The 12,387-nt window shown below is 38.1% G+C and overlaps 1 protein-coding gene across 6 annotated transcripts in view; it reads right to left on the reverse strand.

The window, feature by feature from the left end:
• CDK14 (cyclin dependent kinase 14) overlaps window positions 1-12,387 on the reverse strand; it is a 550,615-nt gene that overhangs the window by 121,191 nt on the left and 417,037 nt on the right. For all 6 annotated transcript variants that reach the window (XM_054505309.2, XM_054505308.2, XM_064575299.1 and 3 more), the window contains one exon: window positions 1,715-1,763. In XM_054505309.2, coding sequence (XP_054361284.1) covers window positions 1,715-1,763 — 49 coding nt within the window. The remainder of the gene's footprint in view (window positions 1-1,714; window positions 1,764-12,387) is intronic.

Raw genomic sequence — 12,387 nt, forward strand, 5'->3', positions numbered from 1 at the left:
CCACGAGGCATCCCACTTGTCACTGTGGAATGGTTGAAGGAGACGGGCCATTCATTCATCTGGGCACGTGCGTGAGAGCTTGTGGCGCCGGGTGGTGCTGAATACAAGCTACAAAAGCGAACGGCTACAGCGGGTCAGCCGTCTAAGAAGTGGGGTCACGGCCACAAGAGGACAGCGGACGAAATATCATTCAGCATTGTCTACATACACCCATCTCCCATTTTTTGTAGACTCTTCTAATTGGATAAGGATTGCCATTTATCTTCCTGGGCAATTTGGAGGTCATTCTAGCTCTGCCCCTCCGAAGGAAGGAAATGACTATTCTCCACAAATGCTCTGTGTAGATTTGCCAGATATTCCTGTGACTGCAAAGATGGGTTAGAAATTCAATTGCTTTATAAAGAATTGTTTCATAAGATGGTTACCTGGTTGGACAAAACTTTTTGAGCAACTATGAGAGAATGTGTTTGATCATTTAATTAAGGTAGGAACTGTGTACTGTATACAGTGCCTGGTGTATGAAAGCACTTAATTAAAATGTTAGACCACTGATCAGTCGAGGGAGGGGAGGGGAGGGGTACAAGAGCGGAGGAACACACACAGAATGTTCCCAGCAGAGGGCATGCCTCCCAGAGGAGACTCTAGATACTGAGAGCTGATTCTTCAAATGGCAAAACGCAAAGCCTTGTGTTAGACAAAAATAATTATCCCAGTGCTCTTCTAAGGATGAACTTAATCAAAATAAACTGCCAAATCTTCCAAATAAACCACCGCAGGGTATGTACTCATTCCATGAGTTCCTCACAATAAGCTGTCCACTGGATCTACTGACAATATTTTTATTATAAAAAGGTTTTTTCTTATTTTTTATTTTTATAATTGATGGCATCTAAAATTAAACATGTCATAACAGTAAAAACTGAGGCAATAACACTAAATTCCCCACAGACAAAACTCTGTTATGACAAATTAAATTTTTTTTAAATCAAAGCAGTTCCAGTTACCTTTTTCCCAGCATCATGCTGGTAATATGATCTCCACAACTAATGAGAGTGACTCAATCACTCTGCTTTCCAACTTTCAATGATTTATTAACAGGTTGGCTTGCAATAAAAGACCTCTGAATAACTTGAGAAACCCAGATCTTCAGATTTCATCAAATTTCGAAACCAATAAATGAAACTATTTCAATGAGATCAGATGAGAGAACAGAAATTAAATAAATAGATCACATACATTTCAAGTGATACATGTACTTAGCTTTCCAACAAGACTTAGTGGAACAACAGATAAACTGAAAAAATCTGAAAGATCAATTTTATCTAGCTCCGAGTTTGTCACTTGCATTATTTAGATCAGAATCAGTCATTACATTGTACTTAGATGCTATTTTGCTGTTGCAAAAATATTTCTTGGAATTTAGTTATGAGAAGATTAAGCACAATGAATTTTAGGAATTAGGATTCTGAAGCAACGCCACGTTGCTGTAGGAACCCAAACTCATATATAACAGCATCAGTTTAGGCTGATCACGGTGGCTGGCACGCAGTTAGGGCTTAACGACTATTTAATGGTTAAATGAATGGATGGATGGATACTTGGATAGGCAAATGAAAAATGTCAAGACAAACTTATCTGGAGAGTTTTAAGAACTGAGAGAGAGATTGAGAGAGAAGAGAAAGAGAGAGCAAGGACAAACTGTATAAAGACTTACTTATTCCATGCTTGCCTAAGGTTTTTAGAGCTGTACAGGGTAAAGCGTTCTGAAATAAAAGAGAAAATTGATAAACAATCTTTGTTTCAAATGTATACATTACAAGTATGTTTAAAAAAAAAACAACCCTCAACTTTTAAAAAGGTAGTGTTTGACTTAGCCATAGTTATGCCAGTTATGGGAAGTCTTCACCTTCAGATCGGGCAGTTACAAAGAATAAATAGGAAGATCTTAACATTTTAAATAATGAAGCCTTGTTTTCTTTTGTTACGGTGATTTATTTCATAATCCGGTTTCCCAGTAATTATTTCTTAGAATAACTAAGTTTTAATTGGGTCGAAAAAAGAAACACAAATTCCAAGCCTCCAAATTGTAAGTATGTTGAAGAACGTTGACACATCAGTGAAGTGAGAGTTGTTGCTTCCACTAAGTCCAATACAGTAATGCTGGTTCTCCTTTCTTACACTAGTTGGTATTTACATTTTCTTTCTTACATCTATTTGGTTTGGCTCAAAGCCAAACTACCAAAGTCCTATAATGTATATTTACATTTTTCACTGAATCATCATTATTATATTTTAAAAATTAAGATGTTTATTTTACCAAGTTAAACAATAAAGCAGCACAGAGCAGATATTAATAATCTCCTCTCCTGCTCCCTATTTTTGACTCCTGAAGATACAGCAATTGTTAATGGCTTGGGTATGTCTCTTTCCACATATTTCTTTATGTTTATAAATGCAAACCCATTCATATATACACATACAGATACTGTTTTAATTTTTAAAAATGGATTGTACCATGAACAGTCTCTGAAATTTTTTTAATATATAGCAGATAGTCCTTCAAAGCAAGAAAACAGATGTAACAATTGTTTTAAAGCTGTATAATATTCCATAGAAGTATCATAGGTATTTGACTATTCTCCTACTGGTGACAACGGAGGTAGTTTCCACTTCTTTCCCCTTAAAAACAGTGCTTCAATACATATCCTCACACATCTATCTCTGTATACTAATGCTTTCATTTCTATTGGATAGATTTCTCCATATAGAATTGCTTGGTAAATGGTATGCACATTTTACATTTTAATAGATGCTGTCAGATTACTTTTCATTTTCCAGCAATGAAAAATAATGTCTTTTTATATTATACATCCCTGGAATGCAAGGACAGTTTAACATATGCAAATTAATAAATGTAACACGCCACATTAATAGAATAAAAAACAAAAGTCACATGATTATCTCAATAGATGCAGAAAAAGCATTTGACAAAATTCAACATCATTTGTAATAAAAACCCTTAACAAACTGGGTATAGAAGGAATGTACCCAACACAGGAAAGGGTATATATGACAAACCCACAGCTGATACCATACTCAATTATGAAAGGCAGAAGGCTTTTCCTCTAATGTCAGGAACAAGACAAGGATGCCCACTCTCAGCATTCCTATTCAACATGCTACTAAAAGTCTGAGCCTGAGCAATCAGGGAAAAAAAAAAAAAAGAAGAAGAAAGAAAGAAAAAGAAATAAAAGGCATCTGAATTTGAAAGGAAGAGGTAAAACTGTCTCTCTTTGCAGATGACATGATTTTATATACAGAGTATCTTAAAGACTCCACCAAAATACTGTTAGCGCTAATAAATTCAGTCCAGCTGCAGAATACAAAATCAATATACATAAGTCAGTTGTGTTTCTGTATGTTAACATTGAATTATGTGAAAAACAAACAAAGGAAAAATTCCATTTATAAAGCATCAGAAATAATGAAATGCCTAAGAATAAATTTAACCAAGGAGATAAAAGATCTGTACGCTGAAAATTATTAAGACACTGATGAAAGAAATTGAAGACACAAATAAATGGAAAAGAATCCTGTGTTCGTGGATTGGAAGAATTAATATGGTAAAATGTTCATACTACCCAACATCATCTATAGATCTAATACAATCCCTGTTGAGATTTCAATGGCAATTTCTGTATTTATAGAAGAACAAAACAATCCTAAAATGTGTATGGAACCACAAAAGACCCTGAATAGCCAAAGTAATCTTGAGAAAGAAGAGCAAAGCTACAGGCATTACACTTCCTGATTTCAAACTATCTTACAAAGCTATAGCAACCAGAACAGTATGGTACTAGCATAAAAACAAACACATAGACTAATAGAACATAATGGAAAGCCCAGAATTAAACTCAAGCATGCATGATCAACTAATGTTTGATAAGGGAGCCAAAATACTCAATGGAGGAAAGATAATCTCTTCGATAAATGGTACTGGGAAAACTGAATATTCACATGCAAAAGAATGAAACTGGAACCCTATTTTAAACCATGCACAAAAATTAACTCAAAACAGATAAAGACTTAAATGTAAGACCTGAAAGCACAGACAAAAACAGAGGGAAAAAGCTTTTGACACTGGTCTTGGCAATGATTTTATGGATACAACATGCAAAGCACAAGCAATAAAAACAACAAATAAACAAGTGAGACCACAACAAACTAAAAGCTTCTGCACAGCAAAAGAAACCATCAACAAAATGAAAAGGCAACCCATGGAATGGGAGAAAAATATTTGCAAACCACAGAACTGATAAGAGGTTAATATCCAAAATACATAAAGAACGCCTATAACTTAGTAGCAAAAAATCACATAATCTAACTGAGAAGTGGTCACAGGACCTGAATAGACATTCTCCCAAGGAAGATTTGCAACTGGCCAACAAGTACATGAAAAGGTGCTCAACGTCACTAATTGTCAGGGGAAGGCAGATCAAAACCACAGTGAGATGTCACCTCACACCTGTCAGAATGGCTGGCATTGAAAAGACGAGCTAACAAATGCTGGCAAGAATGTGGAGAAAGGGGGGTGTTTATACACTGTTGGCGGGAATGTAAACTGGTACAGCCACCACAAAAGACAGTAGGAAGGTTCCTCAAAACATTAAAAATACAACTACCATATGATCCAGCAATTCCATATCAGGGTATTTAATTTCTGAAGGAAATTAAACCACTAACTTGAAGAGATTTCTGCACCCTTATGTTCACCGCAACATTACTTACAAGATGTGGGAGCAACCGAAGTGTCTACTGATGGATGAAAAAAATGTAGTGTATACATGCAAAGGATAGTATTCAGCCGTAAAAAATAAGGAAATCCTGATATTTGCAACAACATGGAGGGAACTTGAGGGCATTATGCTAAGTGAAATAAGTCAAAGAAAGATAAATACTGTATGATCTCACTTAAATATACAATCTAAAAAACGCTGAACTCATAAAAGCAGAGAATAGATTGGTGGTTGCCAGAGGCAGAGGGTGGGGAGGTAGAGAAATGGATGAAAAGCAATCCAAGGATATAAATTTCCAGTTATAAAATGGATAAATTCTGGAGATGTAATGTAAAGCATAGAGATTTTAGTTAACAATATTGCACTGTGTATCTGAAAGTTGCTAATAAGAGAGTAGATCTTAAAAGTTCTCACCACGGACACACAAAAATTATAACTATGTGATGTGATGGATCTGTTAACTAAACTTACTGTGGTATAAACAGAGACATATATTAAATCACTATGTTGTACCCCTTAAACTTATACAATGTTATATGTCAATTCTATCCCAATAAAGGTGGGCAAAAAAGAGTGTTCTAGAAAAGTAAAACAAGGAGATATAATGTAGACTGACCAGTATGAGAGAGACACTTTAGATTAAGTGATGAGGGAAGGTGAGTTTCCAACAAAACAGTCAATCAATAAAATAAAGTTCCCATTGGAAATCTGGTTGGAGTTTCATTAAAATATCTACCTATCTGAAAAGAATGACAGAAAATCTTTGTACATAACAATATGGTGTGTCTTCCATTCAGAAAGGATTTGTGTGTATGTCCTCCAATAAAATTAAATGGCATCTTTTTCATATTGATCTTGATTCTTTTTAAAAATTTAATACTTAAAGGCTTAATTTTGCTTAATATTGGTTGGTGTCTTTTTTCAATGTTGTCTGCTTTTAATGACAAGCTTTTAAAGGAGAGAATCTAAATGATTGATACTGCTTTTGTTACGGTATATTTCCTGTGGAAGAATACCATTAGATAAGAACAAAAAGAAATTTAAGAACCTGCTCAACTTCCTATTTCTAAACACAGTTTATCCAAATAGAATGGAAATACTGTGCAATGATTCATTGGTTCAACTACTATTTATTGAGCAACTACTGTGTGCCAAGTGTCCTTCTCAGGGGCTGAGGCTATAGAAGGGAATCACACAAAAACCCTTCATGCAAGGAGAGAGCTCACATTCTCATGGGGATGTGCAAGGCTGGAGTGAGCCTGAAGGACAAGGTGGCTGGAGTAGACAGACAGCCCAGGAGAGAGAAGTGGAGGCTGAGACAGAGCAGGGGCACAAGGGCAGAAGACCAGCTCACACGGAGCCCCTATATCCTGTAACACACCATCCAGACATTTTTTAAGGACCACTCTGCCCTCTGTTTCGAGAATACACTCTTGGAAGCAAGGACGGAAGCAGGGAGACCAAGAAAAGTTTTTTACAACTGTACGGGAGGGAGATGATATACTTTGGGCTCTAAAAACAGTGTCTGTAGTGAAAAGGGGTCAGACAGTCTGCAGCTTGCTAAAAGGCAGAGCAACAGATTTATTGATGGATTGGATATAGGGTATGACAGAAAGGTAGGCATTAAGATGACAAACAGAGGATTTACTGATCTCTAATTTCCAAGTTCCAAAGATTGAGAATTTCATATTCAACTCAACTGTTACCCCCAAGAATACATGAATCTTTCCAGGATGATGCAGAAAGTACTGAAGATTTTCATGGAGTTTCAGAGTCATCATTCAAGCTGGGATAATTGTTAAAATATTTAAGAACCTGCCGGGCATGGGCTCTGACCAATCAGTGCAGAAACTAGTCATTATGCTCTAATGACATGGTCCGCCAAAGATCAGGCCTGGTTCCAAACAGCCACTGTTCTAAACCTACAGGTCAAAGTGCTCATCAACAATTAGGAATTAAAAGTCTCAAAAGAACATCTGATGTCTGAGTTTAGTCTCTACTAGACTGCATTATAAAGTCACAATGTAATTCAGGCGTAGAGCACAAATTTAAAGGCATATTCTAGGTTTGAGGATTAGCTGACAAAGGGGGGAGAAATGGGAAGAACAGTTCTTTTTATAAAGGTCTTTAAAAAAATTATTATTATCTTAAGTCTGGTATTAAAAAAGCAAGAGACATTTTAAAAATTAATTACATCAAATGTTCTTGTAAAACAAATTTGATCTCTTTAACTTTGTACTCCCCACAAAGCAATTTTAATAATTTGTTATGATTTCAGGAGGAACAAGAATTCCATTACAGATAAAATTAATACAATCTTGCATTTACAAGTAAATTATTATTCTTGGCAATTAATGACTGCACATAAATATTAGTTCTAAGAATTGCCTCTATTTAGAGTTTGACAGGATATGCTAATAGAATTTTTTTTTCTAGAAACACAGTATGTCAGATTTAGCTGTGCATAAAAGAGCCCAAATTGAAACGCACCATATGTAAGTAGAAAAAATAAGGAAGAATGAAGAATGAGGTCTTCCTATGTTTACCTTCCATCCCTATTCACGTAAACTCTGAATTCTTTTAGCAAATGTTACCTGGGCACCTGCCGGGATGCCAGGAGCTGCACTGGACATGTAGAAACAGGTAAAAGTCCCGATTATAGTTCAGTGGCACAGAAATGTAAATACAGAATTACAAATACAGAGTGAAGGGTACTGCAGTGTGGATACGGACACCTTTCCTCAGGAACCCAGAGGCAGAGCCACTAAGTGCATCTCTTTCTTTTCCAAATGAAGACAGGATAAACTCAAATATATGCCGCTAGCCCCAGTAAAACACAGGTGCTGCTCTCTTGTATCCAGCATCTTCCAGATCTTAACTGCCAAAGTACACAATTTCAAATGGAGGAGGCTCTACCTTTTTTTTTTTTTTGGCCAGGAATATGCATCACATTTATGACTCCATGAAAAAATTATATTTTAAAAAACGATTTCCATTACGAATAAAAGTGATGTTCCATTAGAACAAACACAATGTAATTAGGCACATAAGTTTGAAAAACAAAAAGGTGCTGGAATCCAGGGCTCAGAACCAGTAACAGGTATCTTTAATAAAATATTCAAGGGCCTATGAATAATTTTATCAGATTATTCAAGTTATTTGCATATGAGTGTTTTAGACTGTTCTGCTTTAGTTAAGTTTACTCTGTCAGTGACTACTTTAATGTCAGCTCTTTCCAATTATGTTTAAACTGGAAGTTTAGAATGTTGTGATGTAAGGCACTGGCTAAACTCCGAGCATAACTGAGGAGTGCAATTAATTTAAACCTGCAGGCTGGTTTTCACCTTCTCTTATTGCAGGGACATAGCAGAGGATGATCACACGCAGAGGGAGGCCAGGGAGGACGGCTCTCACGGAAGAAATCACTTGCTATGCCACGTGCTGGGGCGGGGGGGGGCGGTGAGGAGCGGAGACAGAGAACTGGAAAGGTTTTCCCTCAGACCGCCATGCTTCTGTGCTGCGGGTCGTTGAAATTCCACGGGAAAACAAGTGGAGAACAATGGTATGCATTCCAGTTTCCCAGCTTAAAAGAGCTCAACTGCAATGGCTTGAGGCGTTAGGAAAGCAGACTTTAACCCACATCAAGAGAAAACCTAAACTGGAACGTACTCATTTGCTTATAGGTAGGAACTCTGTACACCAGGAAAGTAATTTCAATTTTTATCCCCCTCATTTCCTTCTCGCCAATTTTTTTTGGCTTGTATCTTCCGGGACACTGCTGTGTTTCTAAATTCAATAACAGGAAAACATATGAGTAAACAGTTACATCAATCAACCAATTAAAAACCCCAAGTATGTTCAAAGAACTTGAGAGGTGAAATCAGGATTTGTAAGCTAACGCTTTTCTTTCTTTTTTTGGGAGGGGTGGCAATAGAGGTGAGATCTTACAAAGTCTAAGACTTTAGTATATCTTTTGTAAACAGGTTTAATATCATCCAACGTAAATAATATCACGGAACAAGAATTTCATAAGTCAATATAAAAATGAGCATGTTCAAGATGCCACAGGAAATGTTAGATGTGCTTGATAATTAACTCCTCTCAACAATATATTCAAATATTCACAATTTAAAAATTTTAGGATTATTTCATATTTTAACAAATCCATTTACTCTTTCTTACTGAGCTTGTAAGAAAGTAGTAATAATTTCAGCAAAGAGCCGTGGCCATCCTATCACCTGGCAGAGGTGGTGAACCTGAGGCCTTTCTCAGGATTGTTTCAGGAAAGCCAAAAGGCACTGGTCCTTTAGAAGGTGAACAACGAACACACTTATGAATTATGCTGGTGAGATTTCAAACAATCACTTTTATTACTTGTTCAAAAGGCGCTGGTCCTTTAGAAGGTGAACAACGAACACACTTATGAATTATGCTGGTGAGATTTCAAACAATCACTTTTATTACTTGTTCATGTAACGTAAAATATCCTTAAATCCTTTAGGATTGGAGGCATGAGTATTCATTCATTCTCATTTATTCTACAAGTATTTATCGGGTGCCTACTGTTTGCCAGGCCCTGTTCTAGGCACTGTGGATCCACAGCAGTGCACAAAACATACATGGTCATAAGCAGCCTACAATAAATCATGGGACCAATACTAACGGGTCTTCAATAGAAGAAAACTATATTGACAAGTATGCGCAAGAATTTTCATGCAAACTTCACTTTCTCCTATTAGGAAAGCCAAGCCAGTGGTAAACATTTCAGTTGATAGTCTGATCGAGACAGAAAAGCTGGATTTAAACCATCTATAATTTTTACAACAGAAGTAAAGCAGAATTCCTGTACAGAAGAGGAGAGTTTACCCCAGATGGAGAGGGTCAAACTTGTTCCAAAATATGGGGATGTTAGCTATCTCACCTCCAAAAAAAGCAGAGCGACCTAAACAGGCATTTTAGAAATAATCCGTATATTCGCACAACTGCAATTCACAGCTTTAAGACCCTTGATAGCCCCAAAATACATAATGACTGTGATTTGGCACAGCTTGAATGTTATCAGCGAGAGGCTCTGACATGACACATTAATGCTGAACAGAACTGCACTGCCCTGACGCTGTCACCCAGATGGCCACCTCAAAATGCTCAGCGGCCACCTTCAGACATGCAAGCAGGAGACTGAAGCACCCTGATCTACGCTGGATGCAGCAAATCATCTTTTAATTCCCAGCAGTGGGCGTTTTAAAATGAGTAATCTCGGAGCAACTTCTAGAAACAAACGTTCTACTATTTCATTAAATATTTTTACTTCTGATGGCTTGGCTTTTCGGACATGTATACAACTGTGGCTTCGTGAGTGCACAGTCCCTAACGAGGTCTTCAAACTATCCAACCTAAAAGTCATGGAACGCTCCTCTTTCCCATGAGATGTTTTTCTGTAGGAAAGTTTAATCACAGGTATTCTTGCAAGTCTAAAGTGTACTGTTCACAAACCATAACGTATCTTTACAGTACCCAGAAAAGAATGGAGAAGAAAGATTTTTGTGTCTCACTTTCCATGTGTCCCCACCCATCCCTCCATCTAGACCCCCCTAAGGGAGAAAGAGATCAGGAAGGGGGCGCTCAGTACCTTCACAGGCACTGTGAGCAATCAGGGAGTCTAACCACTTCATTTTACAGGAGTAAACTGAGGTTCGAAAGGTTGAGTCATCTGAGGCCACGATGCAGGCTAGTGGGACAGGCTGAACAAGAACTCTGCTCCCAGTCTACTGTTCCTTACCAAAGAGCTGAGATACCCAAGCCTCCTAATTGATATTTAGCAAACATTTTCTGTATATTAGTTTGCAAATATGCACTCACTTTAGTCCTCATGACAACACTATGGGGGATGGGCTACAGTCATCTCCATCTTACACATAGAGAAACTAAGATCGTGAGACACTGGGCACCTTGTCCATGTCACACAGCTCACATGTGGTAGAGCTGGGATTTGAACCCAGCCAGTCTGGAGGTGGAGTCCATGCTCTTCGCCACTACACCAGGAGACCCCTCTGTGGCTCCGCTGGAAGAGACTTGAAGTTTGACCTCAACAATGCACAAAGCCAGCAGCAACACAACAGATCACAAAGCTCCTTTAACCAGCAATATAAAACATGCACGCTTCCAACGAGATGACATTCTGGAAAAGGCAAAACCACAGAGACAGTAAAAAGATCGGTGGATGCCAGGGTTAGGGAGGAGGAAGGGAGGAGTGGGCAGAACACACAGGATTTCTCAGGGCTGTGAAATTATTCTGTATGATACTGTAATAGTGAATACATGTCATTATACATTTGTCCACATCCAAGAAGGTACCATGTTTACCAGGACTAAACTCTAATGTAAACTATGAACTCTGGGTTATAATGATGTGTCAATGTAGGTTTAGCAATTATGAAAGATGTCCCACTCTCGTGGGGCATGTTGATACCAGGGAGGCTAGGACTATGTGCACACACAGGGTGTGTATGTGCAATCTCTATACCTTCTGCTCAGTTTTGCTTTTAGAGCTAAAAGTGCTCTAAAAAATAGTCTTAAAAAAACATGCACACAAGCCACACTCTCCCCACTCCCAATGCACTTTCCACAGGCTGTCAGTGCCTTAACCTTTTGTCTAGGAGAACAATCTGTCTTGTGTTCATAGGAAATGCCAGACCATGTCTTCCCAGTTCTAGTAACCTTGGACATAATTAAAAAAAAACAAAACAAAACCTTTGGGTGCCTCAGTTGTCCTATATCACCTTGAAGGTGAACCCTGCAGAACCCAGACAAGATCAGCTGCAACCCAGCTCACCACACAGGCTCCAGCAATTAACAGATACTTGTCTGGGTTTGGCCTGACTTTGCGGTGGTTTGTTTCAAGCCCTATCACGGAGGAACTGACTGCTCCATGTGGTTCTGGCCCAGTGCTACCTTGTAGGGAGTTCCTCACGGATCTTCAGCTACATCCATCTTCCTGCCTACCTGCCCTCTTAGGAGGACCTCCTGAGGTAATTTACATGAAAGCATCTGGCAAACAGTCAAAAACTATACAACGCAAACAGCATCACCAACCAACTAGCACTTCAATTTTCAGTCATTATTCTGTGTTTCTAAGAATTTTCGAATGCTGAAAATTGTACACAAATTCTCAGATTATAAGCACTATTCTCTGGGTGCCTATAAAGTCCCAGGGACAGAGAAGAGAAAATCTCACCTTCATCCTATCCTTGGTTCAATCACTTAATCACGAATCTCTCACAGTGGTGTGGAATTACTGCTCAGGATGGTTAATTGTGCAAAGCTTAAGCCTGTGGGGGGGGGGGGGTCCCACTCCTTCCCTGGGGACACAGTTAACTACTCAAGGTACTGGGGTCAAGACCCAACTTGAATGCAGGAATCCACTTGTCTTGTTTTAGATCTAAACTTCCAATTCCCTGTCCCCCTTCCTAAGATCTTGATTTTTAAAGTTTTTGGAAATATGTTTGAAAGTTCAGGGTCAGGAGACATGGAGAACCTTTTGCAATGCACAGATTTCTAGTTATACATTTGCTGGCACTTACTGTGTGCAGGA

The sequence above is a fragment of the Mirounga angustirostris genome, unplaced genomic scaffold (assembly GCF_029215605.1).
Source record: "Mirounga angustirostris isolate CCGP_5_RB_7025 unplaced genomic scaffold, mMirAng1.0.hap1 SCAF_12, whole genome shotgun sequence".
Taxonomy (NCBI): domain Eukaryota; kingdom Metazoa; phylum Chordata; class Mammalia; order Carnivora; family Phocidae; genus Mirounga; species Mirounga angustirostris.